At 38.7% G+C, this 26,792-nt stretch overlaps 1 protein-coding gene and 1 pseudogene across 2 annotated transcripts; one reads left to right on the forward strand and one right to left on the reverse strand.

Moving 5' to 3' along the window:
• Positions 1 to 1,356: 1,356 nt before the first annotated feature.
• Positions 1,357 to 13,414, reverse strand: LOC112993488 (uncharacterized; annotated as a pseudogene).
• A 7,714-nt stretch (positions 13,415 to 21,128) lies between these two features.
• Positions 21,129 to 26,792, forward strand: C7H2orf69 (chromosome 7 C2orf69 homolog). Of its 2 annotated transcripts, none has more exons than XM_064515176.1 (2): positions 21,129 to 21,549; positions 22,818 to 26,792. In XM_064515176.1, the coding sequence occupies exons 1-2, from the start codon at positions 21,235 to 21,237 to the stop codon at positions 23,655 to 23,657; spliced, it is 1,155 nt and encodes a 384-aa protein (XP_064371246.1). In that variant the 5' UTR covers positions 21,129 to 21,234; the 3' UTR covers positions 23,658 to 26,792. The 2 variants fall into 2 exon arrangements, with proteins under 2 accessions (XP_064371246.1, XP_025960490.1); XM_026104705.2 differs by lacking the exon at positions 21,129 to 21,549 and adding an exon at positions 21,990 to 22,250.

Below are 26,792 nucleotides of genomic sequence, written 5' to 3' on the forward strand. Positions count from 1 at the left end.
CTAAACGTAGAATTTTTTATAATGAATTTTGCGTTCATCAGTATCTTCTACAACATCACCTACAACAGCTAAATGAGAACAACACAGCCTAGATTCTCCAAAACAAAGACATTCTTGCAAGTAATTCTGTGCAAATAAAGTTGCTGAAAGAACTTCAGGTCAGGGACTACTTCCATATAGTATTTTAAACTATTTTTAGACAGCAACTTGCCTTTGCTGTGCATGCTTAGAAATCAAAAGATGCTACATAAATTGTAAATAAAGAGTAGTCAAAAATGTCTCTGAAAAGCATGGACTCAGTGCACTGACTGCCAGTGTACTATAAAAATCTTATATCTCACAAAGTAAATAGTAAAATGAGCATATTTGTGCTAAGCATAACATATAAACTGTTGTTTTAGACAGCCAGAGGGTCTTTACAGACCTTTGCTCTATGGACTTCTGCTGGCCACTGACTCTACTTCCAAGGCAGTGAAACCAATTAGTTGGTCAAGGCTTTCTTATTTTTAGCTGGAATAACAAATCTCTTTTTAACATACATACATTTTCATTTTGTTAACTCAATTTCTGCTGAAGTCCATTTCCTTCTGAAGCGTAAGTATCACCAAGAAGCTTTTTAAGTTTCCTTTCAGGTTTAATTTACCTCCTTATTTCTCTCCCTCACTTCCTTCCTCTCAGAAAAACCCTGAATCAAACAAAAAAACTAATGGGTGTATTACTTACAAGAAGAAAGGTCATTGTAGGAAAAATGTATCCACAATATTTCAGCTCTGCTTGCCATCTCAGTCATTGGTAAGTGAGATCACCATTAAGGAAACTGATCTGGAAAAATGAGGTAAAAGAGATGAGGGACTGGGACTTCAGAAACTTAAATGCTATTATCTTGACTACTGACTTGCTGGGACATCTTGGGGAGGTCAGTTAGCTGTATTATGCTTATTTCTAAAAGGACGTCTTAATTTTATCCACCTTTGAATAATATTTTCATCTCATGGCCTCCAAGGACATTCCAAAGAGGACTGTGCTTTTATTTCACTAAAACCAGAACATCAGGTAGGGGCAGATAAATCCTGATTTTCTATGGCGACATTAATGAGATCATTGGAACAATCCACACACAGTCATTAACATGGAATGTCTGCAGATTCACACTGTCCATTTGTGTTTCCCCAAACATAACAAATTGGTATTGTTTCTTAAATTCATACACTCCGTAATTTCAAGACAGTAAAGTTTTTCAGTGTTGAGATTTAAAAAATATATATCAGACATATGCATATATATAGAGAGAGAGAGTATGTGTGTGTATATATACACACAAAATCATATGAAATTGCCTCCCCCCTTCCAAAATGCTTATGATGTACAATGCTTACATTCCTGTGGAGTGATTCCAACTAGTGCCATTCCAGCAGTCTTTATTCCATGGTCACTGGCCAGTTCTTTAAAGTGAGCCTTCACTGATTGAGGAAAGACATACAAAAAATCTTCCCAAGAACACAATATGAAATATATGCAGAGTCTTCATGTGAAGTCCGTGTATTGTCTTCATCTTCAAAGCTTTCCACATTACAAGCTAGTTCAGTTTTCACATTGTGGAGAAAAGCAAACATCTGCAGGTCCTTCAAACCACTGGTACCGCTGCCTTGGATAACACTTGCTATTTCTCATTATGTAGCAGTCTTGAGTGTCCATAGTCACACTGCGACTCATTACATATGGGCTGGCTCCAATACCTATAATCATTAGAAAAACAGATTTGTTAGAAAAAAAATTCCCTACTTTTGAGCTACTACAGATTTGCTTCTACATCTTCTTTCTTATTTATAAAAAATTAAGATCAGGTTCTAGCCTTCCCAAACCTATCTTGCTGGGACCCCAACAGACTTAAATAAGAGCTCCTGGACATATGATGCCTCTGCTTGTTCTCTTAGTATTTATTTTAAGTTCAGTTTATCTTTGTTTCCCTATGTTCATTGTCTCCAAACCACTTTTTCATAATTAGAAATATCCAACATGTAAACACTCAATCATTTCCTTTTATTCTCTTTGACTAATATTTCTTTTGTTCCTTTACTTTGATGCCCTAAAATAAAGACCGTTTGCGTGTACAGAGAAATGGGTTTATTGAAACCAGACAAGGTACATTTCATTCTTCCCCTTTTACCCACTCATATGAGCTTTACTGCCATACTATAAAGTAACATGTAAGTAAATATTCAGTCCCCAAAGATAGGCCTCTTGTTCTTGCTGCTGGGTGTTCTGCACAAGTTAGAGCGATTTCATAAATGCTAAATTTCTTTCCACTACTCAAAAGTGCAGCATAACAAATATCTACCTAAATTCCTATCAGAGCTGAGTCAATTCAAATAATAACTGGGATACACTTTTCTTTCCTCCATTCGAGATCAACAATAAATTGGTTGTTGTTGCAGAGAAAATGACAAATATGGACTTTGTTTTGATCAGTCTCTAAATCTTGAAAATGTAATTTATTAACAAGCTCTTATCGCTCCAAGTCACCAGTCAATGTTTGTTATTCTAGAAAGATCTTAATGTTGAGTGTGCCAGGCTCAACTTCTCACTGGAGAAACAAGCAACTACTTCTATGGCTTCAGCACAAGAGCACATTTGACAACTTCCCTAGCTGCAAGCAACACGAGAACATCTTAACCTGTAACGCTCTTTGAAGCCAACACTTTAACAAAAAATCTCTGTATGATAACCAAACCTCTAACTGAAAGAATAAATGCTAACTCCCATTTATATGAAAAAGGGGACAAGTCAACCAAATCTACATCTTTAATTCACCTAACTTGCCATGCATGTATGCATGTGCACCCTTCCACTCTCCAATGCATACTGCAGCAAAGAACTAGACTGCAAGATTCCACTTGCCTAGACTTTCAGTTGAGCTAGAAAATTACTGAGTACTATAATCTTGGATAAAAATAACTTGTATGCCATCCCATGTGCCTACATATGACCTGCCCTCCCATTTAAACTATTTGTATTTCCATAAACCCAAAAATTAAGGAAGCAAGCGTTCACTGCCAGCTAGATCAGATTCCTATTGTAGGTTGAATTTATTCCAAACAATTAAACGCTATTTCAGCTGTTTGCAATACCAATCTAAACAGAAATGCTGGTATGCTAGAAGACTGGATTTTGAAATGAGAAACAAGCAAATTAATACAAACGTAAAAAAATAGTATGCTAAATATTTACTTTGTTCAGTGCTACAATTTTTAAATACTTAGAATTTCCAGCAATAATATTCCTGGCTTGCTTGGTACAATTCTACTGATAAAGGCCTGTGGCTCTGCATGGAACACACAACACTTCTTGTATTTCTATTGTTCCAAGAGGAGATTTGATCATACAGAGTCCTTTTGGATGTTCTCTGAGTGCTCCTGGCACTTAGCTCATAATAGACGCAATTTCTAGTCTTGTTTCTACAAACAAGATCTAACCAAGCTCCACAACCAATAACAGAATTATTTTTGTGATCTTTCTCATCTTCCTCAACTTATAAAGGAAAGAATTGTTTACATTTCTTTGCAAAAAGTAAATACATTTATGTGAATATTTACTCATGCTAAGTTCAATGCCTCCTGTATATGTATCCTACAGAATGGAAGAAGGAGTAATTGTAGTATGATTCTAGTGATCTATCAGAGAATGATGAATCACAATAATGGCTTTCAAAACCTGATCAGCAATCTGAAGCCTGAATGACCTATACAAGTTTTTCAAGTTTTACAGCTCATTATCATTAGAGGAGTGCCTAGAAACACCAAGAGGACTGTCCTATTGTGAGAGAGACAACTGAAACTCAATCCATGCTCCAGAGAGCTGACAATCCACTTGCATCATTTGCCTATTTGGAAACATGAACACGAGCTGCTGAAGGTTACAGTACAGGTTCACAGTAACAAAGTCAGGACTCCATAATTTTGATTTCTGCTCTGGTGCTCAACCTGCTGCATTGTACTGAACCCCATAAAAAATGCCTATATGCAAACAGTCTGCAGATAAATGGACTAATTTTAGAACAGCTGTTCATTACAAAAATCTTTCCTACTATTCTTCTTACAGATCAAGGAAGCATACAAAGTTTCATGTTTCCCTGACAATTCAGCCATTTAAAAACAACATGAACAAAATGAACAAAAACCCCAACAATGCAAAAAGTACAGCTGGTGATCCTGATAGTCTAAGACCTCTACAGTTAGAACTGATAGTGATGCAAACCCCTTATGCCAGATTGTTTAAGTACAGAAGAAAACACAAATGCACATAATTAAGAGCTGATGTTTGCTTTTTCCTCCAAACATGAATGCAATATTTGTGTTTGAGCACTGGCAGTAACAACTGTGAACTATGCTATTAATGTCTGGCTTAAAAACGCTTGTGGCAGGATCACGTCTGGAGGAACAAAAATAAAAATGTATTCAAACAAAACAATAGTGAAAAGCCCATTAAGAAAATTAAAAGCAGTGATTATAGTAGAAAAATATGTATTCTTCTCTCAGAATATTATTTACATATAACTTTTCTTAAACTGGATCCAAACACAGCCACTCTCAATAAAATCAAAGTTCCGGAGAGGGTATATTTTTAAAGTATACAAGAACTTATTTTAAGGGAGAAAGATAGCTCAGTACCACTTTTGCTTGTTTTCTCCAGACATTTTTAGATTAAATAGATTAGTACTAAGTAGGCTGAAGAGTTTAGCTGTTTTAATGGCTTCATATATTAACCTGGGTTTAAGAAATGTATATACATTTTTTTAAATAGATCATCACACAGTTTGGGATTTTTCCATTTCAGTGATAGATGCAATGAAAGTGACTGGCAGTACAGAGAAGCAGTCACACTTAACTGACATCAGGCGCACATTTGCTAGATAGTCTCCTAAATTGGTCTCTGGCTCTAAATCAACATCTGGAGGTGCACCCTTTCAATGACTATCCAGGGAATTTGGCTGACTGTTATTAGTGGCTGAAGTGGAACAATATGAATTCCTTTCCTTGTCCATTCCAACTGCAAGATTCTGGAGTGCTTGATAATGCTGTGTAAAGCCAGTCCTAACAATTAGTCGTCTTTTATGCGAAGTATGCACATAGAAACAGAAACATTTCAGTGATTATGGCTCTGAATTTTTAAGGACATACCAGGCAAAACACAGCCAAAACAGAACATTATGTCGAATACTGCTATCCTGGAATTCCATCACTGACTTCTTGCTAAGACAGTGACTGGCTGCAAGAATAAATTTAGGCTGAGGGAGGGCAGGGGAAAGAAGGGATGATAGCTAGTGAAAAATTCTAGTCTGTGACCGGTCTTGTACTACAAGGTAATAAAAATAACTTAGAGCCCACTTCCCATCCCTTGTACTGACCTAGAGTAACTGCTCAGGGCTTTGGGAAACCCATGATCCAGCTAAGTATAAATACCCATCCTGGCATCTTACTGCTGTGAGGGGGTTTCTAGCAGTCCCTTCTGGCTAAGCATCCTGCTAAAAGAGGATGGGGACAGACTCTTCTCAGTGGGGCCCAGCAATAGGACGAGAGGCAACAGGCACAAACTAAAACACAGGAAGTTCTGTCTGAACATAAGGAAAAGCTTTTTTACTGTGACGGTGACAGAGCATTGGAACAGGTTGCCCAGGAAGGTTGTGGAGTCTCCATCCTTGGAGATATTCAAAAGCCATCTGGACAAGCTCCTGGGCAACGTGCTCTAAGTGACCTTGCTTGAGCAGGGGGTTAGGACTACATGAACTTCAGAGGTCCCTCAACCATTCAACCATTCTGTAATAAATGTCCTCATGATTCTACTAGTTATTCAATTTCATGAAAACTTATGTAGTTGTTTGTTATGGAATGAAAGAAACTTATTTTCTCCAGGTTGCTTTGTAAACACTAGACCTGATGTGTTAAAACACATCAGTTAAAGGAGCATTCCTTGAAGATTTCAGACCTGGGAAGAGGAACAGTCTTGATTTTGTTTGCCTTCTACCTAAAATTCTAATCACAGTCAATTAAAGCTGATATAGACAAAAGTTGGCTTATGGTTAATTTTAATATGAAAAAAGAACCTTCTGTACAATTTCTAAATGGTCTGCCTTGTAGCACAGTCTTTTACTCTTTTTGAGGGACAACACATCTGTCTTTTCTACAAAGTATTAAATATAAAATGTTCAATTAGCAGACTCTCACAGAAATTTAAATAAAAACAAAAATGACACTGATGGTTTAGCCAAAATTCTCTGCATATTTGAAAATTACCATGGGGAAAATAAATTTAAATGGTTAGAGAACCTTCTCCCCGTATGTTTTCTTCTCCAGATTTGCTGGCTGAGAAAATGATGATAAATGCCAGTCTTGAGCATGAATTTTCAATTCGGAGCAGATGTACTTCTAAAGCAAGGAGTGATGCCTGCCTGCTCTCATGTGCAACATATGGAAGATTCTGTTCCTTTTCCATAACAGCTCAACAGCTATTCAATAAGTTATTTCTCATGATTCAGATCATGTACTCACCTGGTCTTAGGTGAGTACACCTCAGACTGAGGTTTCTATAACATTTAGAAGATTTCTGTATTTTTTTAAATGACTGTTAGCATAGTCTGCCTAAGTTTTGCTACAAGGTCAAACCCTAAGTAGTTTTATTTAATTATGAAGGCCAGTGGAACTCATCTCTTCCCCTCGCTCTCTGAAAAACAAACTTAAAAAAGGAATTACAAGTCTTCTGGCATGAATGCTGAAAAAGCCCACTAAACTCAGTTAGAGTTACTTCACAGACTAATTGACTTTAGATTGACAGTGAACATTTCTGACTATACTAAAATTGTACATTTTTATCATGGAATAAAATGTTGCAGTTCCTACTTCTTGGACCTTATTATTGGGAAAGCAGAACTCCCAGATGAGGTTAAAGGGCCAGTAAACTGAAATCCTTCCAAAGAACTAAAGCCTTCTTTGAATACAGCTTCATTTCCCAGCCTGCCCAAAAAGAAACACACTAGCACTAGTTCCTAAGACACAAAGATGCTCATCTACATAAGAAAAAAGGGAAAAAGGGGAAGAGGAAAAAAAGAGAGGAAAATGGGGGTAAGAAGGGGAAAGGAGGCGTGAGGGAGAAGGAAGAAAGACTTAGTTCAATTGCTTTATTTTACAGAAAACAACTTTTTAAAATTTGATATAACTGTATGAGCCCAATTAAGCAAAATATAACAGTCCAGTAAAAAGGTCAGACCCTCAATGCCAAAATGGCACATCATTCCACTGGTGCTTCAGCACTGAAGCAAGTGACCCAGTCTAAGTATTCCATTCTATTCACAGCCAAAAATAGACAGAGTATCTAATCTCAGTTTTCTTGACTCAGGATTAAAGATTCCCAGCAGACAAAGGGGCTACAAATAATATTTGACTTTTGCTAACGTGACTAACTCACTTAAAACTAGTACTTTGGAAAATGATTGTCTTTTAGCTTTGGATATTTGGGTAATGACTTCAGTGACTTTTTGTTTGAAGGAGAACCTAAACCAAAATGAAAAGCATGTCTGTGCAGTACTTCAAACAATGTTTGTATTGTTATCACGAAAGTTGTCCTATAAATGTGTAACAGACATCACAGTCATTACCATGGGAAGTTTCACTAGGATTTTAGAGTAATAAAAGCAACATATAAATCTGCAGTTTGGAATCTCTTAATTGATTTTATTGCTTGACTTACATTAATGCGTATCTTGTGTCTGCAAAGTCCTTTGATATTCCTTTCGATTGTGTTTCAGTTTGGGTATTTAAGGCAGCTACTGAGAAGGTACTTTAAACATTTAATTCTTAAGGTCTCTATCACATTTCACTTTTGCTGGTAGTCAAAAATGAATGCCACTCAGTATCTAGTTCAGCCATTATTTTGCCATACAAACGAGGGGTTCTAATTCCAACACGAGATGCAGATAATGCAGAGACTGCGAAGTACTCAGAAAGGAGAAAGAAGCAGTTTAAGTCAACACAATGGCTTTCAAATGACAAACAACGTGATAAAAGCTAGACATAAAAGCTCAAAATATTTTAACATATTACTGCAATTAGGGCAGTATCTATTTGATGAGTGGGAAGGGACAAAGCTGTACAGTTGCACAAACAAATACATATCACAAGACCAGAGCTGTTCTCAAACTGGTTGCTGCTAATGGGGGTATACAGCTTCTTGGCTGTCCACTGAATCCAGACCTGTATAAAACCTTGAAAAAATAAAGGAAATATACCCCAGAAAAGTTTTTTTTAAAAAAAGAAAAAGCTATGAAAACATAACATCTACCAAAAATGTGCCACTGACACCCAAGATGAAGTTGCATAGCTGTTAGCCCAATATAGCCAACCTCTCTTAGATCCAGCTCCAATTTATGAAAGTACTTAGTCACATGCTTATGTCCCTTTCTAGGATGAGGCTTCATGCCCTTTGTCCGGAGAAGAATTTAATGTTGTAGTAGGTTGAGTAACCAATACATATTTCTGAAGCCTAGTATATTGCCTTTTAATTATTTCTAAACTAGATGCATACCAGCCTAGGACAGAATAAAATGCCTAATTCTCTGAACCCTACTCTAAACAATGCTAGAGACAGATTTAGGGAAAAACATCATCCACACAATTTACCCATGTTTTTAATTAAATACTGATTCAAGATCTCTATTTACCTACTTCAAGCCACTCTTCCACATTCCTCCAGGCTTATAGCCAAGAGCAGATAAACAGGAATTACATCTATTGCAACAACACAAGAAGGGATTCCTTCCCATGTAGTCACATCAGTGGATTTGAAAGTCCCAATACAGGCAGAAGTGTCACAGTCACCTAACATACAAATGGGTAATTTTGGTTTAAGAGAATTTAAACAGATAGCTAAGATTTAGGCAAAATAATATTTATGCTTCAAAGGTCATGTAAACAGTGAGTCAATTTCAAACAACTCATTTAAAAATAAACTACCTAAAAAGGTTGCAAGATGCATTTAGAAGGAGGTATTTGCCACAGAACTGAAGTACTGTAGTTAATCTGTGTAATTCACTCTGAATACATTCATAGCTTGATTTTTCCCTCCAAGCTGATCTCAGGTAAGAGGTTTTAAAGAAATTCACAAGATCTTGTAACTCTTAGAAATGTACTTCAAGAAAGCTCCATAATATACTAAGAATGTACTCAGAAACATTTGGAGTGAAATAAAATCTTATCAGAACACAATTAACATTTTATGCTGCTGGTTTTGGTTTTAAATGAAAATCAGTGAGAATTTATTTTATTGGGGCACTGAATGTTACGATGTTAATATCTGATGGTTCTTGACATTCTTATATTGCTTTATTAGCTATACCCCATGTCAGTAGACAGTGCCTTTTAAAGGAAAATAAAAAGGCAGTCTTGCTTTACTTCTTCATCAAACAAAATCAAAAAGATGTAAAAAGCAAGTTACAGTTGCTATATGACAAAAAAGCACTTACATGAGTTGCAGAACTCAAGTACTACAACAAGGATACATGAACAATGAAGGCATAAGTTTTATACAGCCTCCATAACAAAAACATTCTCCACAAGTAGACAGAAATGTAAATCTCATCACCCTAATTCAACGTAATGGCTTTGTACTGTTTTGATATTTGACCTTACTAATAAAAGAACTGTATGTATCTGAGATCAGAATTATGCTACTGTCTTACATATTCCTAATTATTTTGATATAAGTGAAAAAAAAAAAAAAGGTCTGGTCATTGTTGAATAGATGTTTGCATGTTGATAATGTAAAGACTGTGGTAAAATACCAGTCTTTATTGAATGCTTAAATAATGGCTATATAATATTAAACAAATCAATAGGAAATTCATTTTTTTAATTTCTAGCTTTATGAAAGTATCAGTCTCAGTCAATCCTACAAAGATGCAAGCATTCTTACACTTTCAGTTATTTCAATTATTTAAGTAAAAGTTATGTGCCTTTTTACAGTCCCTTTTTAGTAAGACAACTGTCTTGACACCTTCCTGGTGCTATTCAAACTCTACGTATGAATTAAATACCTACTTTCTGCTGGTAGATGTGCAAATCTCACCATTACTGTAAATGTTTCTCATCAACTTTCATGATATCATTAAGTAGGATTCAATTCAGTTAAAAACTGTGTGTTTAACACTTATTAAAAAATCATCATAGCAGGAACTCCTAACTCCGGATTTATTCATGAAAACTCTAGTCAGGTCTGCAGATGTATGGACACTCTCAAAGGTGTCCAAGAAAGATAAAAAAAAGAAAATCAAGCCTATCATTTGTAGGCTTGAACTTGCTATAGAAAGGCTGGTGCTTCTAATAGCAAAGCTCTGCAAATGGAAAAAGGTTGAAAACCGCTAGTAGATACAGCAGACAAGAAGTGGGAAATAAGCCTTATCTTTCTTCCAGTTAAGCAGAAGTTTCTGTTTTGGGACAAAGGTTAAAAGGGTTTTAGGACTATAAAAACAAAATAAGATATCTTCTTAGCTGACATATCAACAGGAGCTGCTTTTATTAAAATAGACTGTCGTAGTCATAATCTGGAAATATATTTAGCACTGTTGCTTGACTGCATTTCTGCCCCAGGAGAAGATAAAAATGTAAGATTTCAACTATGCAGCAAACAGCAAAAACCCCAATTCATCAAATCACATGAGCGTGTGTATAACTTTCTGCCTGCACTTACATAAAGTGTTTTGATAAATACAGCTGAACAGAAACAGGAGCGTAAGTACTTTGAATAACAGAATATAAGTTATCGCTGGTCTTTTTATTTACAGTATCTGTAGTACATATGCCAAAATCTTCTGAGTCTGTTTGCAAACCAAAAGGATATTCCTCATCCAAATTGTGCGCTAACTTCAACAGGATTAGTTGCATTAATAGGAATGAAGCCTTTAGAGCTCTAAAACTTTGTGAGTGCACAAATATTGCCTGTTATATACTTTTCCTTGCCATTAACTAACATAGAATATCACTGGAAACTGAAAAATCAGCAGCCACTGGAAGTCACATAGCTGAATCTTGCTCTCAGTTTATCTAACTGCATTCCACTTTAATATAATACCATTTTAGATCAGCACCCCACAAACAAATGGACGAGCACAGAGTTCTGAGCTTTTGCAGTGCTCCACCTAGGCAAATACTGTCCTTTGACAGATAACTAATTTCAAGATCAGGACCTATTTCCTTCTTATTTGTGCAATGTGTCATGCAAACAGTGTCCCAAACCACTTTTGGAAGGGAAGGCTAGAGCAGAGGATGTGGTATAAATTCCAGAAACCCATGGTGCAAAGATACTCCCTGAGGCCAAACTTCGACCTCATTTTTGTGCATGCAGCAATCAAAGTTAATAAATGGGAAGGCAGAATTTGGTCCCAAAGTGAATACACAGAAGCACCCATCCAGAAAGCCAGAATATTGGGGAAAAGAATGAAAGAGAAGGGAAATTGAGATGGAAGCACATGTCAGAGCCAAAAACCCATAATTTCACTGCCAAAATGCAGAAATGGTTAGGGGCTGAGCCTTTTTTTTTTTTTTTTTTTTTTTTTTAAAGAAAGCATGAAACACCTTCCATTCCACTTCCTGGACCATGGTGTGTTCTTTAAAAAAAAAAAAAAAAGAAAAAAAAACAATTTCACAAATCATATTAGTTTATATCAGACAACTTAAAACTTCCTTAAGCCACAATTTTTTTCTTGTACAATTAAACTACAGAGCACAGAAACTCTTTGCTTGTATTTAACTAGTTATTCCATGAACAGCAGAGCTAACAAAAAAATTTTTATGAATTCATATCCTTCACTCTTTACTACCCCATTACAGTAATTCTAGACCTTCCTACCCACTATGTCCTCTACGAACCAGACCAAGCAAGAGACACCACAAGTTATGGCTGGTCTAGAGCCAACACATATTGAATTTCCAGCCAATTGCTTCCAAACATGATGTACAAAGGCTGAATTCTTCCCAATTTTCCTTCAGTGAGGGCATTAGCTAGGGTCATTCACAGCTATTCATTCATCAGTTTTCACAAGACTCATAGGTCATTCTCTCAACAACTCCTACTCTTCATTTAAAATTTAAAATGGTCACTTGGGAAGAAGGGACAAGTAAGTAGGCTGCACATTAAATAAACCCCATTTCCATAGAAAAATATATTAAGAGAAAGACATGTATTAAACAGAAACAGCAGTTCTTAATTTTTTATTACTCCCTATTTTTTTCAGCAGTGAAAAAAAACCAGATATGAGATCACATATCTGCTATTGTAGTAGCTTCTCCACACATCTCTGACAGAAAAAGAACATGGATTCATTTTTCAGGCTGAAAAGCTTTTATTCCCACTCTCATGCAATTCAACTCAGTAAATTGCTACGAGAATAATTTATTCTCCCCTGTTCTCCTGAATATCCATACACACACAAAAAATGGCTGCTGGCAGGCAGAGCTGTCAGTAGGTATTTCAGCATAACTAAATTGTTTAGTATCTGTAATGGAGTATAATAGCTATAATTTCACTTGAACTGTTGCCACTAATAAGCTAATACAACTGTGAGTCAAGACCTAGGCATTTACCACTACATGTAGCCACTGGGAATTTTTCTATGCATACTTCACCACAGAACAGGTAACTCAGTCTTTTAAGTGTTACTGTATCTGAAAAAATGATGAGCCAGGCCTGGCACATTCTCTCTTTTAATGGTGAAAGGCACAGCTGCATATAAACGACAAAGGAGTTTCCCATCCGTATTTAACAGGTGTTTTCACAGCTACTCGAATCCTCTGCCAGAATACAAACTAGCAATTTAAATGCATATGCAGCTGAAAAATGTTTGAAAGGAAATTCAAATACAAAATACAATACATACACAAGTATACATGCACATTAATGGGGCAGGAAGCATGTTTTTCTGAAGATCTCTGCAAAGGACCATAAAATATATAAAATAGAAGCTAATAGAAATTCATATATATCAGTTATTTGGCTAAAGATACTATGTAATGTCACCAGACAATTTTTATTCACCAAGAATTATGGTGAAGCAACTATAAAACTGCTTTAATTTAAATGGTATGATTAAAGCAAAAAAAACAAGATATGTATTTTCTCAGACCAAGAAAATAAAACAATTACCATAATCTGTGGTGTTTGCACATGCTCTGAATGAAAGCACAGGATTAGTAAATGAGCTATAAGACAATAAAACATAACTGATTCCAGAGAAAAAGCACTTTGACTGTAATAAAGCTTACTTCTGCAACGGTACCCATTCTACCTAGAAGACGTAGATATAGTTGACTCTGGTGGGTGAAACTAACTCACCATTCCGCAGGCAGTCACAAACGTCTATATGAGAGCTCATGGGGCTGAAATGGTGAATAAGCTGTGTTGGTGCTCTCCAGATGAATTAATTTTATCTGATGTGCATGTCTCATCAATGCTAGTCAACCAAGATACAGATCCTTTCTGCCAATCCTCCCTGAGAAAAATGGGCAGACTTCTGCGGGGTCATGAAGAAACCCTATGCTCTTCACCTCCCCATGTCAACTTCTTATCATAATAGGCAGCACAACTGCACAGCACAAGCAGGACTGGCTAGGAACTCAGTGGCTGGCTCATGAGTGTCTCTGATTCAGCATGTGAAAATAATGAGGGCTGTTGTAGGGAAAGAAGAGCAGGTGTGGAGCTAGAAGAGGATGTCCTTTTGCAAGGAGATACAAAGAGTGGCAAACAAAAACTTGTAAACATAAGGAATAAAAAAATAGAAGAACGTGGAATAAAAAATAGAAGAGTGGTAGAATAAGGTGGAATCAGACTTCACAGAGAAGACAACAAATAGGAAGGCAAAGCTCCCTCACAGTGCAGTATTTCCTGCCTACCTCAGGTGGTATTTGTTAGAATTGGTTCACTCAAGTTAGTGTACCACTCTGAGACCTAGTATGACAACTGTTACAAACCACCGGAGCTTATGTGCCAACAGGCCATAAAAGCATACTTCATGTCGTCACATCTTGAACATGATGCACTCCCCCATGTTGTGACTACCACCTGCATTTTTTACTGATTATCCTTTACTTCAGTTGTACGAAAATTTAAGAACATAGTAAAGACTTAAAGACTGTATTTAGTTCTCTTGCAGAAATGCAGTGTACCAGAAGGGACTGGAAAGAAAGGAAAGGAGAGAAAGAGGCAAAGCAGACAATAAAATCAGAATATCTACAAAAAATATAAATGATTATGCTGACTTATCTACAAAACATAAGAGCCTATACTCTAGTAAACACCTTACTGATGTGCTTTCACTCATACTTAACAGTTCAGCTTTCTTATTGTTATTATCGTATTTTCTCAACATCTTTTTTCTGGCTTCTGAAATATTTAGTAAACAAGTCCACTCTTGAGGAAGATGTGTGCACACTCTAAAACAGAACACAGTTTCATCCTCTAGCCTCACATTTGTTTCCATTTTCGCTTTTTAACCCATATATATTTAACAAATTACTTAGTAATTAAGTAACCAATGCTGCATAAATTACAACTCCATGCTTTGGACAGACCAAGGAATGAAATCTTGAGATTTATTGTGAAGCTGTTTACATATCGCCATAGCCACATCAATGTTAGAAGCAAACTCTGAGCAATCCCTTTAACATTAAAATTAATAGTATGCCACGAATGGGAAATTTTTTGTCTCCTCTTGAAGGCAGGAATGGGTTGGTGCTTTCCATTTTAGGTGTGAACTGTTATGTATACCATCACTTTCTATAGCAGAGAACACATTTCAGTGTTTTAGTGATTTTGTGTATCTGTAAAGTCTGCCTCAGATATGGAATAATTTTTGTGCTCTTCCATACGGCTCACAGCACTAAGATGAAAGACTGTATACCACCTTATACATTAGCTTTAATTATTATTGCCAACAGTTGCATCACGAATGTATGTCTATATATGGATTTCTGGGCAGAAGTACCACCATAACCTTTCATTAGCATAAGTAACTGTCACTAGAATGTTAATAATTATGTTTGTAAACCCTTTTAGACAAGCTAATCACTCATCTGGAGAAATATCAGTGCGTAGGAGAAAATGCAGGCAACAGGAGGACAAGATCACAGATTTTTCACACTATTGATAGTAATTATTCACTTACTAACAAATACTTATTAAAATGGAAGCTCTTATTCTCCTAACCAATTCACTTAGGTGGATCCTTACAACTTCATAGAATTTGACTAATTGTAACAGAGCTCTGCCTGTGTAAGCGAGCCTTAGAGATCAAGGTCCCAGCAACTAGATTTTTAAAGTACAGGCATAATAATATGGCTTCTATACTTTCGTGGGCGATTTTATTAAAAGGTCTACTTCCTATGAGAAAAGCAGACAACTTGTGCTTTTTCTTATGCTTATACATTTAGCAGCTCTTACCTAGTATTTTCTTAACACACTTTTCAATAGGGAACAGGAGCAACAATGTTTCATTAGCCTTTTCTATTAAAAGTTTTAATATCTGCATTGACCAGAATTTCTCAAAATTGGTATAAGAAAATCTACCATCTGCAAGCAAGAAATGAAACAAGCAGTTGTATGGAGGGAGCTGGAGATTTGTTCCTTAATACCTCTGCTAATGAAGCAAAATGGTTGTCAAAGTTTCCACTTTCTTTTTAAGATTCTAGCTCTAGGGTATACTCACAAAGAAAACCTAGAAAATGTGCTACAACTATATGCCAAAAAAACTCAGAAACCAGAAGGAAAATTAGGATTTGCCTGGGGAAATTCCAAAGTGACCACCTGAATATTTCTTATTGTGCTAGGGTATCACACTTGCAAGCATTTAATGACTTTATTATCTAACTTTATTACTCAAGAGATTTGAGTTTAGCATCTTTCTGCGTATTTGACAGACTGGGACCTTCATAGTTTGACTCCTAATGCACATGAGTGGCATATTAACTCCCAATTAAATCATTTCTGAAAACTAAACTACTGGCTTGTAAGTCTAACTTTAGGAGCTAATTTAGGCATCTCTTTTTACCTTTTTTTAGATGTAGGTGGGAATATTGTCAAAAAATGTTGCAAATTCTCATACCTGATTTACTCTGTGGCTCTTCTAAAAGGGTGTTTGGAGTCTATTATCCTGATGGATGTATGAACAGAATAAACACTGAGACTTCCTAGATGATGTATGCCACAGGAGAGTGATAAATAAGCAACATGCATATTTATGTCATAAATGTGCAATATAAGTTATAAATATGCAACACACAGTGCACCTTTGTGGCAAAGGAGGCCAACAGCCTCCCAGGCTGCATTAGGCAGAGCGCTTTGCCAGCAGGGCAAGGGAGGTGATCCTTCCCCTCTGCTCAGCCCTGCTGAGACACACCTGGAATCCTGTCTTCAGCTCTGGGCTCCCCAGTACAAGAGGGACATGGATGTACTGCAGCAAGTCCAGCAAGGGCCACAAAGATGGTTAAAGGACAGGAACATCTCTTATATGAGAAGAATCTGAGAGGACTCTTCAGCCTGGAGAGGAAAAGACTCAGGGGAGATTTTATCCATGTTTATAAATACCTGATGGGGAAAAACAAGACAGAGCCAGACTTCTTAGGGGTGCCCAGTGACAGGACAAAAGGCAATGGGCACAAACTGAAACATAGGAAATTCTGTCTAAAGATAAGAAAAAACTTTTTTTACTGGATGGGTGATGGAACATTGGAACAGGTTACCCAGAGAGGTTGTGGAGTCTCTGTCCTTGAAGGTATTCAAAACCTGATGACATAGGCCAGAGCAACCTGCTCAAGATGATCCTGCTTTGAGTAGGGGGGTTGGACTAGATGGTCTCTGGAGGTCCTGTCCAACCTCTGCCATTGTGTACCTCTAAACTGCTCAGAGCTTTAAACTCTTGGGAGCACTGATAGGAATTTTTGTTACATGAATTCCTAAAAGGAACTTCAGTACCAAAGGTAGACTTCTTGACCTCTCTCTTGGCTTTAAATGCCAACCAACCAGCCAGCCCCCAATAAGACACCAGTGTCATTGAAACTTCTACTGTAAACAATGAAACTTCTACAGTAATCCAGTTGGTAACATTTTAATACCATATATCTAGGTAAAGTGATATGGCAATTAAAATGCCACCTGCCTTGGTACTTGGTCTATACAAGCACAATCAGTACTGCTAAAAGCTGCGCCTGTGCCTGAAGAACAATGTGAGCTTTTCAGATACTCTAGTATAGACATGTTCAAAGAAAAAGCAAGAAACCTCTGTTGGGTAGATTTGACACTAGGGTCTGCCAAAGTTTAAGTGCAGGATTTTGAGGGGAAAGAAAATATGCCAAGGTCACCTTTTTTGGTATAAGGTAGGGCTGCCATGTTGCCTAAAGACTGGTCTAATTTGTGTATGCCAATCCAGGACATAAAAGATGAGTTTTATCTTCTTTTTCTACCTGCTATTGACCTACATTAGGACCTGTGTATTTAGCCTGCTAATGACCACTAGCCCTATTGTAAAGCTGTTAGAAGTACTACCTAAATGAATCATCTGCTAAATGAAAGAAAATATTTTGCTGAAATAGACCAATATCAGCCTCCCAAGATGTGAAAGGGATTCTAATCAGATGGCTGTTCTGCAAAGAGTGATTCAAACCACACAGCATAGCACCATCTTCTGGTAAGCAAAAATGTCATTTTTTTTCTTCGAAGCTTTGAGTAAAAGCTTTAATGATATCAAAGAAAATTTCCATATAAGAAATAATAATGTTAAGTTTTAAGAATAACCAATTTAAAATATGCAACATCTATAAAGCGCAAAGGAGAAAAAAAATCAAAACTTTTTTTAAGCCCATTACTTCTAGAAGTGCAGGCAGATCAAAATGAAAAAAGTGTATTTCCCATTCTTTCTGTTGCTTATTTGCTTAGTGCACTTAATTCATCATAGCCCTGACAACTTTTTCTTTCTGATCATATTTCTGAGTGAGTGAAATACATATGGCTCTGCTTTTTGTACTGAATAGAGCTGTACATTTTCGACAACATATGTGAAATGTGCATGACTGCCCATGGGAGTTAACCAGTGAAGCTGTTAAAAGCAACAGCTTGGGGCCCAAAAGACCTAGATTCCATTCCAAATTTTGCCCCTGGTTTGCTAGGTGGCCTTCAGAAGGTCACTTTGCCTCTTCAGCTTCCGTTAAATGTAGATATTGACAATGACCCTTGACTAGTGGTCTGAAACTTCCCATGGATATTTTTATTAAAGTGAGAAACTTGCATTCATTCACAAACAATGAGAAACTGTTCGCAATCAATTTATTTCCCTTCTAGGTGACAGGAGAATTACCTGAACTCTGGAATCTTGTCTCCTGTAGTTTATCTGCACAGAGGAAGTGGTATTCCTAGGTGGTACTTAACCTGGGAATTTCATAGCAGTGGCTATCGTTCCCTCTGTGATGCATTATCTTTCCTGCCCTGTGAGTAGTTTGTAGCAAATGTGTTTTTAAAGCCCTTCTCCAAGTAAGTGCAGCACTTAAGTTATCTTTAATGTTCCTATCAAATATCTGGGGAATGCATATAAAGCAGTATGTAAAATACATAGATAAATTACACCTGTCAATCAGTACCTGTTTTTCAATAATTATACAGATACAAATTATGTGATGTAGGATTTGCAGCAGAACATCATAGTCACCTAAATAGGAAAGGCAAAATATGACACAGTAGGGATCAGATTGCTTTGCAGTGCTAGCATGGCAATGCTTTTGTAGGCTGTCTGTGCCTAGCACACCTTTCTTAAGTGACTGAAACTTTTTTTTTTTTTTAATCTAAAGCAGATCTACCTCTTACTCATGCAGTGGCATCTATTTCAGAAGTGCACACTCCCATCATTAAATATGCATACTTTACCCACATATACAAATAGATGCACATTACTTTCACATATATGCAAACACATCTATATAAGAATGAGTTTTTTTAAAAAAACAAAAACAGTAGAGATGCTTTGCAAAAGTCAATTAAGACATTACTCGATGGTTAGGTTCCGTTTAAATATCAAGGTGAGAAAGACATTCTATGATTTTATAAATAATCTTTCGGTATTCTTGAGACTCTTGAAAGGCATGGCAGGTAATGGAATTCTTTATATCTGAAAACATATAGGAGATCTTATTTTATAAGCAATATGTAACAGACTATGGAATACACCAACCTCCCTGTTTCATATCATCTTCTAGAAAGGAGGGGTTCACACAGCCCTGACACATTCAATACAAAAAACATGAATATTCTGTGAGGCAAGATTTTTACTAAATTTAGAAATGTTTTTCATAGGAAAAGATTGTAGTAGGTGCGCTCACTGGACAATGAAGAGGATAAAAAATAAAGCTCACTTCCTCATTCACCATACACCAGCCAGTCTCACAATAAATAAGGCTGAAGACAAATAGAATAAAACTGCTAAGTAAAGATCATGTTAGCATACACAAGCACAGGTAACCAATGCAAAGCCGGCAAGGCATTCTTAATTTGGCATTTCTTGACTTTTGAGTACTCCACTTAATTTTTAAACTCCACTCTATATCATGATTTTGAGGAAGCTGTTTAAGTACAACTTCTTAAGATGCTCAAAATTATTTCTCTCTTCTCTATTCTAGGCACAGGTATTTTGTAAAGTTTCCTGCAAAAGGCAACCTGACCATCAAAATCTGTCGAAGTCTGTCATAGTGCCTTAGGTTTATGTTATCTACTGTGATTAATTATTTTCTTAGGTTTCTACCTGCAAGACAAAGACTTCGTTGAGTGGCCTCTGCATTGTGTAAGTTACTTTTATTACCACAGGTAACCATTTTGCAGATACCCTTGACAAGCTCTTTTTCTGCAGCATATCCAAGCAGCCTACTTCCTATTACTAATGCCCTCACAATTAACTATTTTCATCCCAGTTTTTTCTACAAACTTCATAAACATTACCAACTGACTTTGAAAACCAACTGTCATGTGAATATTGCCACAAATTTCAATTAGACCTAGAACTATTCAGAGATGACTGTTTGCAGGACAGGAACCAAATCGACTTCCTCTCTGGAAAACTGCAGTACATTTATTATTTCAATTTTTCCTTTATGATTTTTCAGCAGGTCAAAATAAAAACAACTAGACTACCGTAAGTTCAAGAAATAAATTTCTATCGCTCTCTTGTCCAAGCAGTCACTCCCAGAGTAACCAAATTTGTTTAGGAAGGAAAGGCTTCTTTTCCTGTTGCTTTGTTTGCCATGTAAAACACACAGCTTTTCATCACAGCGGTACACAAGAAAGCTTTTTTTCTGATATATTTTTTCTTTTATAAAATAGCACTAACACAACAGAAGTAAAATAAGTATACCTAAGTTGCCTTAATAAACATAACCAGTCTTTTTAGGAAAGAACTGAATCTACATACCTCTGTTTTGAAATAAACTGCTCTGTGCAGCAAGAAAGACACCGCATAGTGCTTTATCTGCGCTACTGCAACACACTCTAGGCTTCTGCCACACAGCAGGAGGCTTCCTTAAGCCAGAGTATGAAACCGAGGCATTTATTGGCCTGTATTTTCTCAGGATTTAACCCATCAGCACTGTTTTCAGATGAAGGCTGTGCAGACATTAACTGGGCACCGCCACCTCAACTACCCCAAGCAAAGACCAGGGGAAGCCAAGGGGCCAGTGGCTGCACAGGTTTGCCCCAGCACCATCACAGGGCCAAAGGCGGGAAGAGCACAGGCGAGCCTGGCCAAGCGAGCTGCCTGAGGGAATACTGGTGCCCAGAGTCACGGCAAGGGTTTAAGAGGACCAGCCTCCGTCGCAACTCGGCCCTGACAGAGCTGCGCGAGGCGCTACGAACATCCAGCCCCAACCACCGCGCACGAGCCTAACGGTCGCCGCTTCCCGCCGCGCTCCTTTTAAAGGCGTTCGTGACGTCACGGCTGAAGCGGGCAGCCGTTAGGCGCGCGCTGCCCCGCCCCCAGGCGGCTGGCCGCCGCGCGGCGAGCACGTGCCCCGCCCCCTGCCGCCCCCCCCTCCCCCGCGGAGGCGAGGGCGCCGATAGGTGGAGGCGGCGCGGGGGCCGCGGGGGCGGTTGGCGCGCAGGCGCGTCGCGGCGCGGTGCGGGCCCGGCCCGGCCGGGGCGCGGCGCGGCGCGGGGCTGGCGGCTCCCATGAGCAGGCGCTGCCCGCCGGGCGCCGCCTGGCTGCTGCGGGGACTCGCTGGCCCCGCCGCGCGCTGCCTGGGCAGCGGCAGGAGCAGGAGCAGGATCATGAGCCTCTGCGGGGCCCCGGCCGCCTGCGCCGCGGGGCCTGCGGGCGGCGCGGGCTTCCCGGCGGCGCGGCGGAGTCCGCCGTGGCTGCGGCTGCCCGAGGTGCCGGGCGCCGAGGCGCACCGGGCCAACGAGCTCCTGCTGCTGCTGCCGCCGGCGCGGCGCGGCCCGGAGCCGCCGCAGCACCACGTCGTCTACTTCCCGGGGGACGTGCAGGTACGCGGGGGCCTCCGCGGGCTGGAGCCGGGCCGAAAGCCGGCGGCTGCGCCTAAAAAAGCTCCTCGGCGGGGGAGGCAGTCTCGCACCCGCGCCGGCCGCTGCGGGGGGGCCGGGGGGGCTCGGCCGCTCCGGGCGTCCAAAATGGGCGGCGCGCCTTTGCGGCGGGGGGTGAGCGCGTCCCTCCCGGCCGCGGCGGCGGCGGCGGCGGTGTTTAATTCGTGTCAAAGGCGACCCGAGAAGCGGAGGTGATGGGAGGCGCGGTTAGGAGCTCTGCGCTGGAGGCTCCGCGCCGCTGCCCGTGCGCGGGTGCAGGCGCTCCGCGGTCGCGGCGAGCTCCGCTCCGCTCCCCTCCCCTCCCCTCCCCTCCGCTCCCCTCCCCTCCTCGCCCGGCGCGGCTCGGGGAGGCTCCTGCTGGACCGCCCTCCCCGAGCGCGTCGTCGGTCACCCTCTGTGCTACCTGCCCCGAGGGGGCGGCCGGTGCCCGCATCCAGCGCCCCTCCAAAGCAGCGGCGGTGCCGCTTTGCTCGAGGGAGAAGGCTTCCCTTTCCTGCAGCCTAAAAACGGAGGACTTGGTGGATTTTTGCTTTAAGGACGGTCTAAAAAATCTTTTAGTTGCTGTTCCTGGGTGTGGCTTGTCGAGAGCCTACGGTGTCCTTGGCAAAAGACATTCATTAATCTATGCCCTAATGAATTCAGAGGTGAGGATCGTTAATTATTCAGAGATTAACTTTTTTCTGCCTGTGTCCAGTATGGATGTGAGTGAGAGGAGTAAACACTCCCTACAGCTGGGTGAGAGGGAAATATTTTTCTGTATATGAAAGAAAACTAACTACTGCTGTCTTAAATCTGTTGGCCGTAATAAAACGGTCAGTATTTCTGCAGATGGAGAAAATGCAGTAAAATGATGTATTTATGTCATATTAAGCTGAATAATATTTTCGTCTTCCCTTAGAGAGAGGTCAACAAGAAATGGCAAGTACTTCCATGTGGTTATTTTTATTGTGGTGATTTTGTGTGATAAAATTATTAAGACAGAGTAAGTAGTCCAAATATGCCCATAATTAAACAAATTGTTTCTTGTTCTGGGGGCCTAGCAAGCAAGCACGCACCTCTGTAATGTGGAAGGTTTCTCTGTTAGTCAGCCACAGTCCTTCCTTGTGAATATACATGTGTGTATATATCTACACATGCGCACACACATGTGCACACACACAAAGTATTTTCACAATGTACTAATGCATCTTCTCTATTTTTTGATTTTTCAGAACTATCATGATGTCATGTCATGCCACCCAGAAAACTTTCAGTGGGAGCACTGGAGTTTTGAAAATGTTGCTACCATACTTGCTCACCGATTTCCTAATAGCTTTATTTGGGTTGTAAAGTGTTCTCGAATGCACCTGCACAAATTCAGTTGTTATGACAACTTTGTGGCAAGCAACATGTTTGGAGCACCAGAGCACAGCACCGACTTTGGAGCTTTCAAGCATCTTCATGCGTTGCTAGTTAATGCATTCAGGCTTGCTCAGAACATGCTGTTGTCCCAGAAGAGCACGTATGGTTTCAACAAGGATGCAAAGATAGCTTCTTGTAAATCACAGCCGCAGTCTGGTCCTACAACAAACGGCTGTTCGTCCACAGAAGGAGAGAAAGACTGCGAATATTCTAATAACTCTGCTATGAACTTCATTATACCGTCTGCTGTAGGTGCAGTGTCATTTACTTTGATTGGCTTCAGTAAAGGTTGTGTGGTTTTGAACCAGCTGCTCTATGAGCTGAAGGAAGCTAAAAAAGACAAGAATACAGATGCCTTCTTAAAAAACATAAAAGCAATTTACTGGTTGGATGGTGGTCACTCTGGAGGAAGCAATACTTGGGTTACTTACCCTGAAGTGCTGAAAGAACTTGCACAGACAGGAATTGAAGTTCATGCTCATGTTACACCGTACCAAGTGTTTGATATGATGAGATCGTGGATTGGGAGAGAGCATGAGAAATTTGTACAGATACTTGAAGAACTGGGTGTAGAAATAGATGATCAGTTACATTTTGCAGATGAAGTTCCTTCCTTAGATAACCATTTCAGAGTTCATGAAGTATTTTGAGACTGTATGTATCTCTGTATTCATTGCAAAAGCACTTTTGACACTGTAAATCTTGATTTACAGCTTTGAGCGGACACTCTCTGAAGAGTAATACTAAATCAGTCTGGTGTTCTTAGTAGATACTGTATATACATTTCAGTGGCTTAAAAAGGGGAGGGGGAAGAATCCCATATCTAGGGCAGATGATGTTATTTGCTTCCTGGCAAAATTGTTATGAAGAACTATGTGAACATTTGATCTCAAACTGTTGGCAAAATTTTTAGCCCTGGATATCCAAAGTGATACACTGCCTTTAATGGGAGTTGAAAAGTACTGAAGATCTTTGAATGTCTGGATACTTCTATTTACAAGCTTCCAGGGCTGAAAAATTTAGTCTTTGTCAGTACATTACATAGATTAGTTTTTTGGCTTAGAGAAAATGATGATTGTTGGAGCAATCTTAGTTATACATTGTTGAAGAATGTTTTAATTAGATAACTTAATCTTCCAGTTTTGTAACATTTCTTCATTTGAAAGAAAGTCACAAATATTTACTTTTGGAATAATAGTGCCAATTTGTTTTTCCTCCCTATGAAAACTTTGCTTTTTCTGTGGCTATAAAATTTCATTAACTCATTGCTTAGTATCTGGTAGTGAATAGCCTTTTTATCTGGGACTTGAAATTTTTGACATAGCTATGTAAGGTGACCAAGAATATTCATAAGGGTGTAGTTTATTGCTGTTTCAGCATACCCTGCTCTTGCTTTGACTAACTTCTATAAAGACTGGTAGCAATACATGTATTTGCAGTTTGAGGTGTGTTTATCCCTTCTGTTCTGGAACTGGTGAGGTTTTTTTCGCAAACTGCAGCATTGGTGTTCATCTAAATCAAGCCATAAGTATTTGACATATTACAAGTTACATAAAATGTTTAAGAATATGTTGACTTTAGCTGTTTCAAAATGCTTGTCTGTGGAACTATGATTGCTTTTAAATGTATTGTAGCAGTTGCTTCTAGAGCCACCCAGAAGTCTGTTTTTAGAGCATAGTATTTTATACAGAAAAAAACATACCCTCTAGTTAAATACAAAGCCACACAAATGAGATACTGAAGATGTCATCTAGTTCAGGCCCAAAACCTGAATGTGCTTCAAGAAAAATTACTGCAAGGTGGACACAAGAGGGAAATGCTGGAACTTTTCTACTGTTGCATGTTTTTCCTTTTATCTACAAACTAATCTTAGAGAATCACTCTTAAATAAGACAGCTGCAGCTATTAATGATAAACTAGTAGCTTAATGGTTTTGGATTTCCTGAACGTATAGAAAAACAGAAGTTAGCACAACAGTGTGACAAATATAGCTCTAGTCTGAAAAAAAGTATTTTATTCAACTTTGTTCCAATGTTTGATTGCTTAGCAACATCTTTTCCCTGCTTCTAGCTTCCTGTTACTTTTATACTGTGGAAAGACGGATCTGGGTCATCTTTCCTGTGTTGGCATCGTTAAAACTTCCAAGGTTTATTGGAGACAGTATTTTCACAACTCTTGCAGAGGATGTGCACTTGTTAGTGATCACTGAAGAATGAGAAAAGCCCACTGACCTCTTTAAAAATATCTTTTTTTATACTCAACATAAAAGTATTAAGGGTGATAGAAAGGAATGAGCATACAAAAAGTAGCTTTTACAATGTGAAAGTGAGTTCCGTAGCTAACAATAATTAGGCTAATGTAACTATCTGTTCAAAAGTAGAAATCTATTTTAAATGATGGAGAAAAGTGCAACATGCAAACTAACTGCAGTTTTATAAAAGAATCTGAAATATAGTTCTGTCTGCTTTTGTTAAACTCCTTGGAGACTCTGTTCAACCCTATTTCAGGAAGGGCATTTCCCTTTTTTGGCCCTTTTGATAACACATGCAGTGGATGCCAAGACTTTCTATAAAGGAAATGGGGTTACCTAACACAGTGTTTTTAATAGAGAGTCTATAAATTGCTTGAAATATCTTTAATCCACTGTTAAACTTGAAAAAAAAAAACCCCAAAACCAAAAAAAACACCACCAACTCTGATCTTGCTCTCTGTCAGTTCAGTTTCGGTATTCTCAAAATTAACCGGAGCAACACTAAAATTTGCCCCAGCCAATAATAATGCGCCTCATAGACCAATAGCAAAATAACTCTGCCAGGCAAAACAGTAGGCGTAGGTTGTTGCAAGCTTTTGAAAATAGCTATTAAAATATTGACATTGTCTTTAAAGGTTTCTGGATGGCTCTCCTATGAAAATATTAATAACCTGTTTGATGGAGCTGTTTTACAGTAGATACTAAATAAAATCAGCTAAAGTTTTGCTGCATTACTTTGAAGAATAAGCACTTTCTTGTAAAACTAATCTTATTGTAAGACTTGGTGTTTCAGAGAGAAAACAGACTGGTTGGTTTTCATTCTCTAAACAGTTATAGTACTGTGTTGGAATGTGCCTCTGTCATTCACTACAATGCATGCTAAAAATTAAATATGCAGACAATGTAGAAAATACTATTTCAAATGGGTGAAACCACTCCAATATGAATGTAAAATTGTTAAATGAGGAATGTGCAGTTAAGGTTTGTGAATTATGCTTTAGTGGGTGTTTGTGGAGACTTAGGTTTAAAAAAAAAATCAAACACCTATTTCATAGCAGCTTTTCTTCAAGGCACGCTGTGTATTTATGTAGTCAGCATCTACCATTGTAAAACAGCTTACTGGGATCTCGCCTATGTGGGAAAGCTGGCATGAAGCAAGCAAAGGTGTGAAGGTTTCTGTTAGGATGAAATGGATCATAGTTCATAGATGCCTGTTTCTTTCCCTTAACTATAAAGGCAGTTTATAATAAACTTAGATGTTAATGCCTGAGGTTAGGTGAGGTGAATTCCTGTTCTCATGCCTACTTACAGTGTTTCAGTGCAAGACACTGTTCTGTTTTGGAATGGAGTAAGCAATATTACACTTTGTGTCCTTAGTACAACCTAGTATGTATCAGCTGGTATACTTTATATTACGTGCTTGTTTCTTGTATGTTAGACAAGTCATTCTTCATACAAAAAATGTCAACTTCTGTGTCTTGAGAAATGCTAAAACGTTTTAAGCTGCATCTATTAAAAATCACTTTAAAACAAG

The sequence above is a fragment of the Dromaius novaehollandiae genome, chromosome 7 (assembly GCF_036370855.1).
Source record: "Dromaius novaehollandiae isolate bDroNov1 chromosome 7, bDroNov1.hap1, whole genome shotgun sequence".
In the NCBI taxonomy this organism is placed as follows: Eukaryota; Metazoa; Chordata; class Aves; order Casuariiformes; family Dromaiidae; genus Dromaius; species Dromaius novaehollandiae.

Bases quoted from the DNA above. Each gene is read 5' to 3' on its own strand.
- C7H2orf69 (XM_064515176.1), top strand. From the start codon at position 21,235: ATGAGCAGGCGCTGCCCGCCGGGCGCCGCCTGGCTGCTGCGGGGACTC. The intron at 21,550-22,817 runs GTACGCGGGGGC...TTGATTTTTCAG, and splicing joins ACTTCCCGGGGGACGTGCAG to AACTATCATGATGTCATGTC.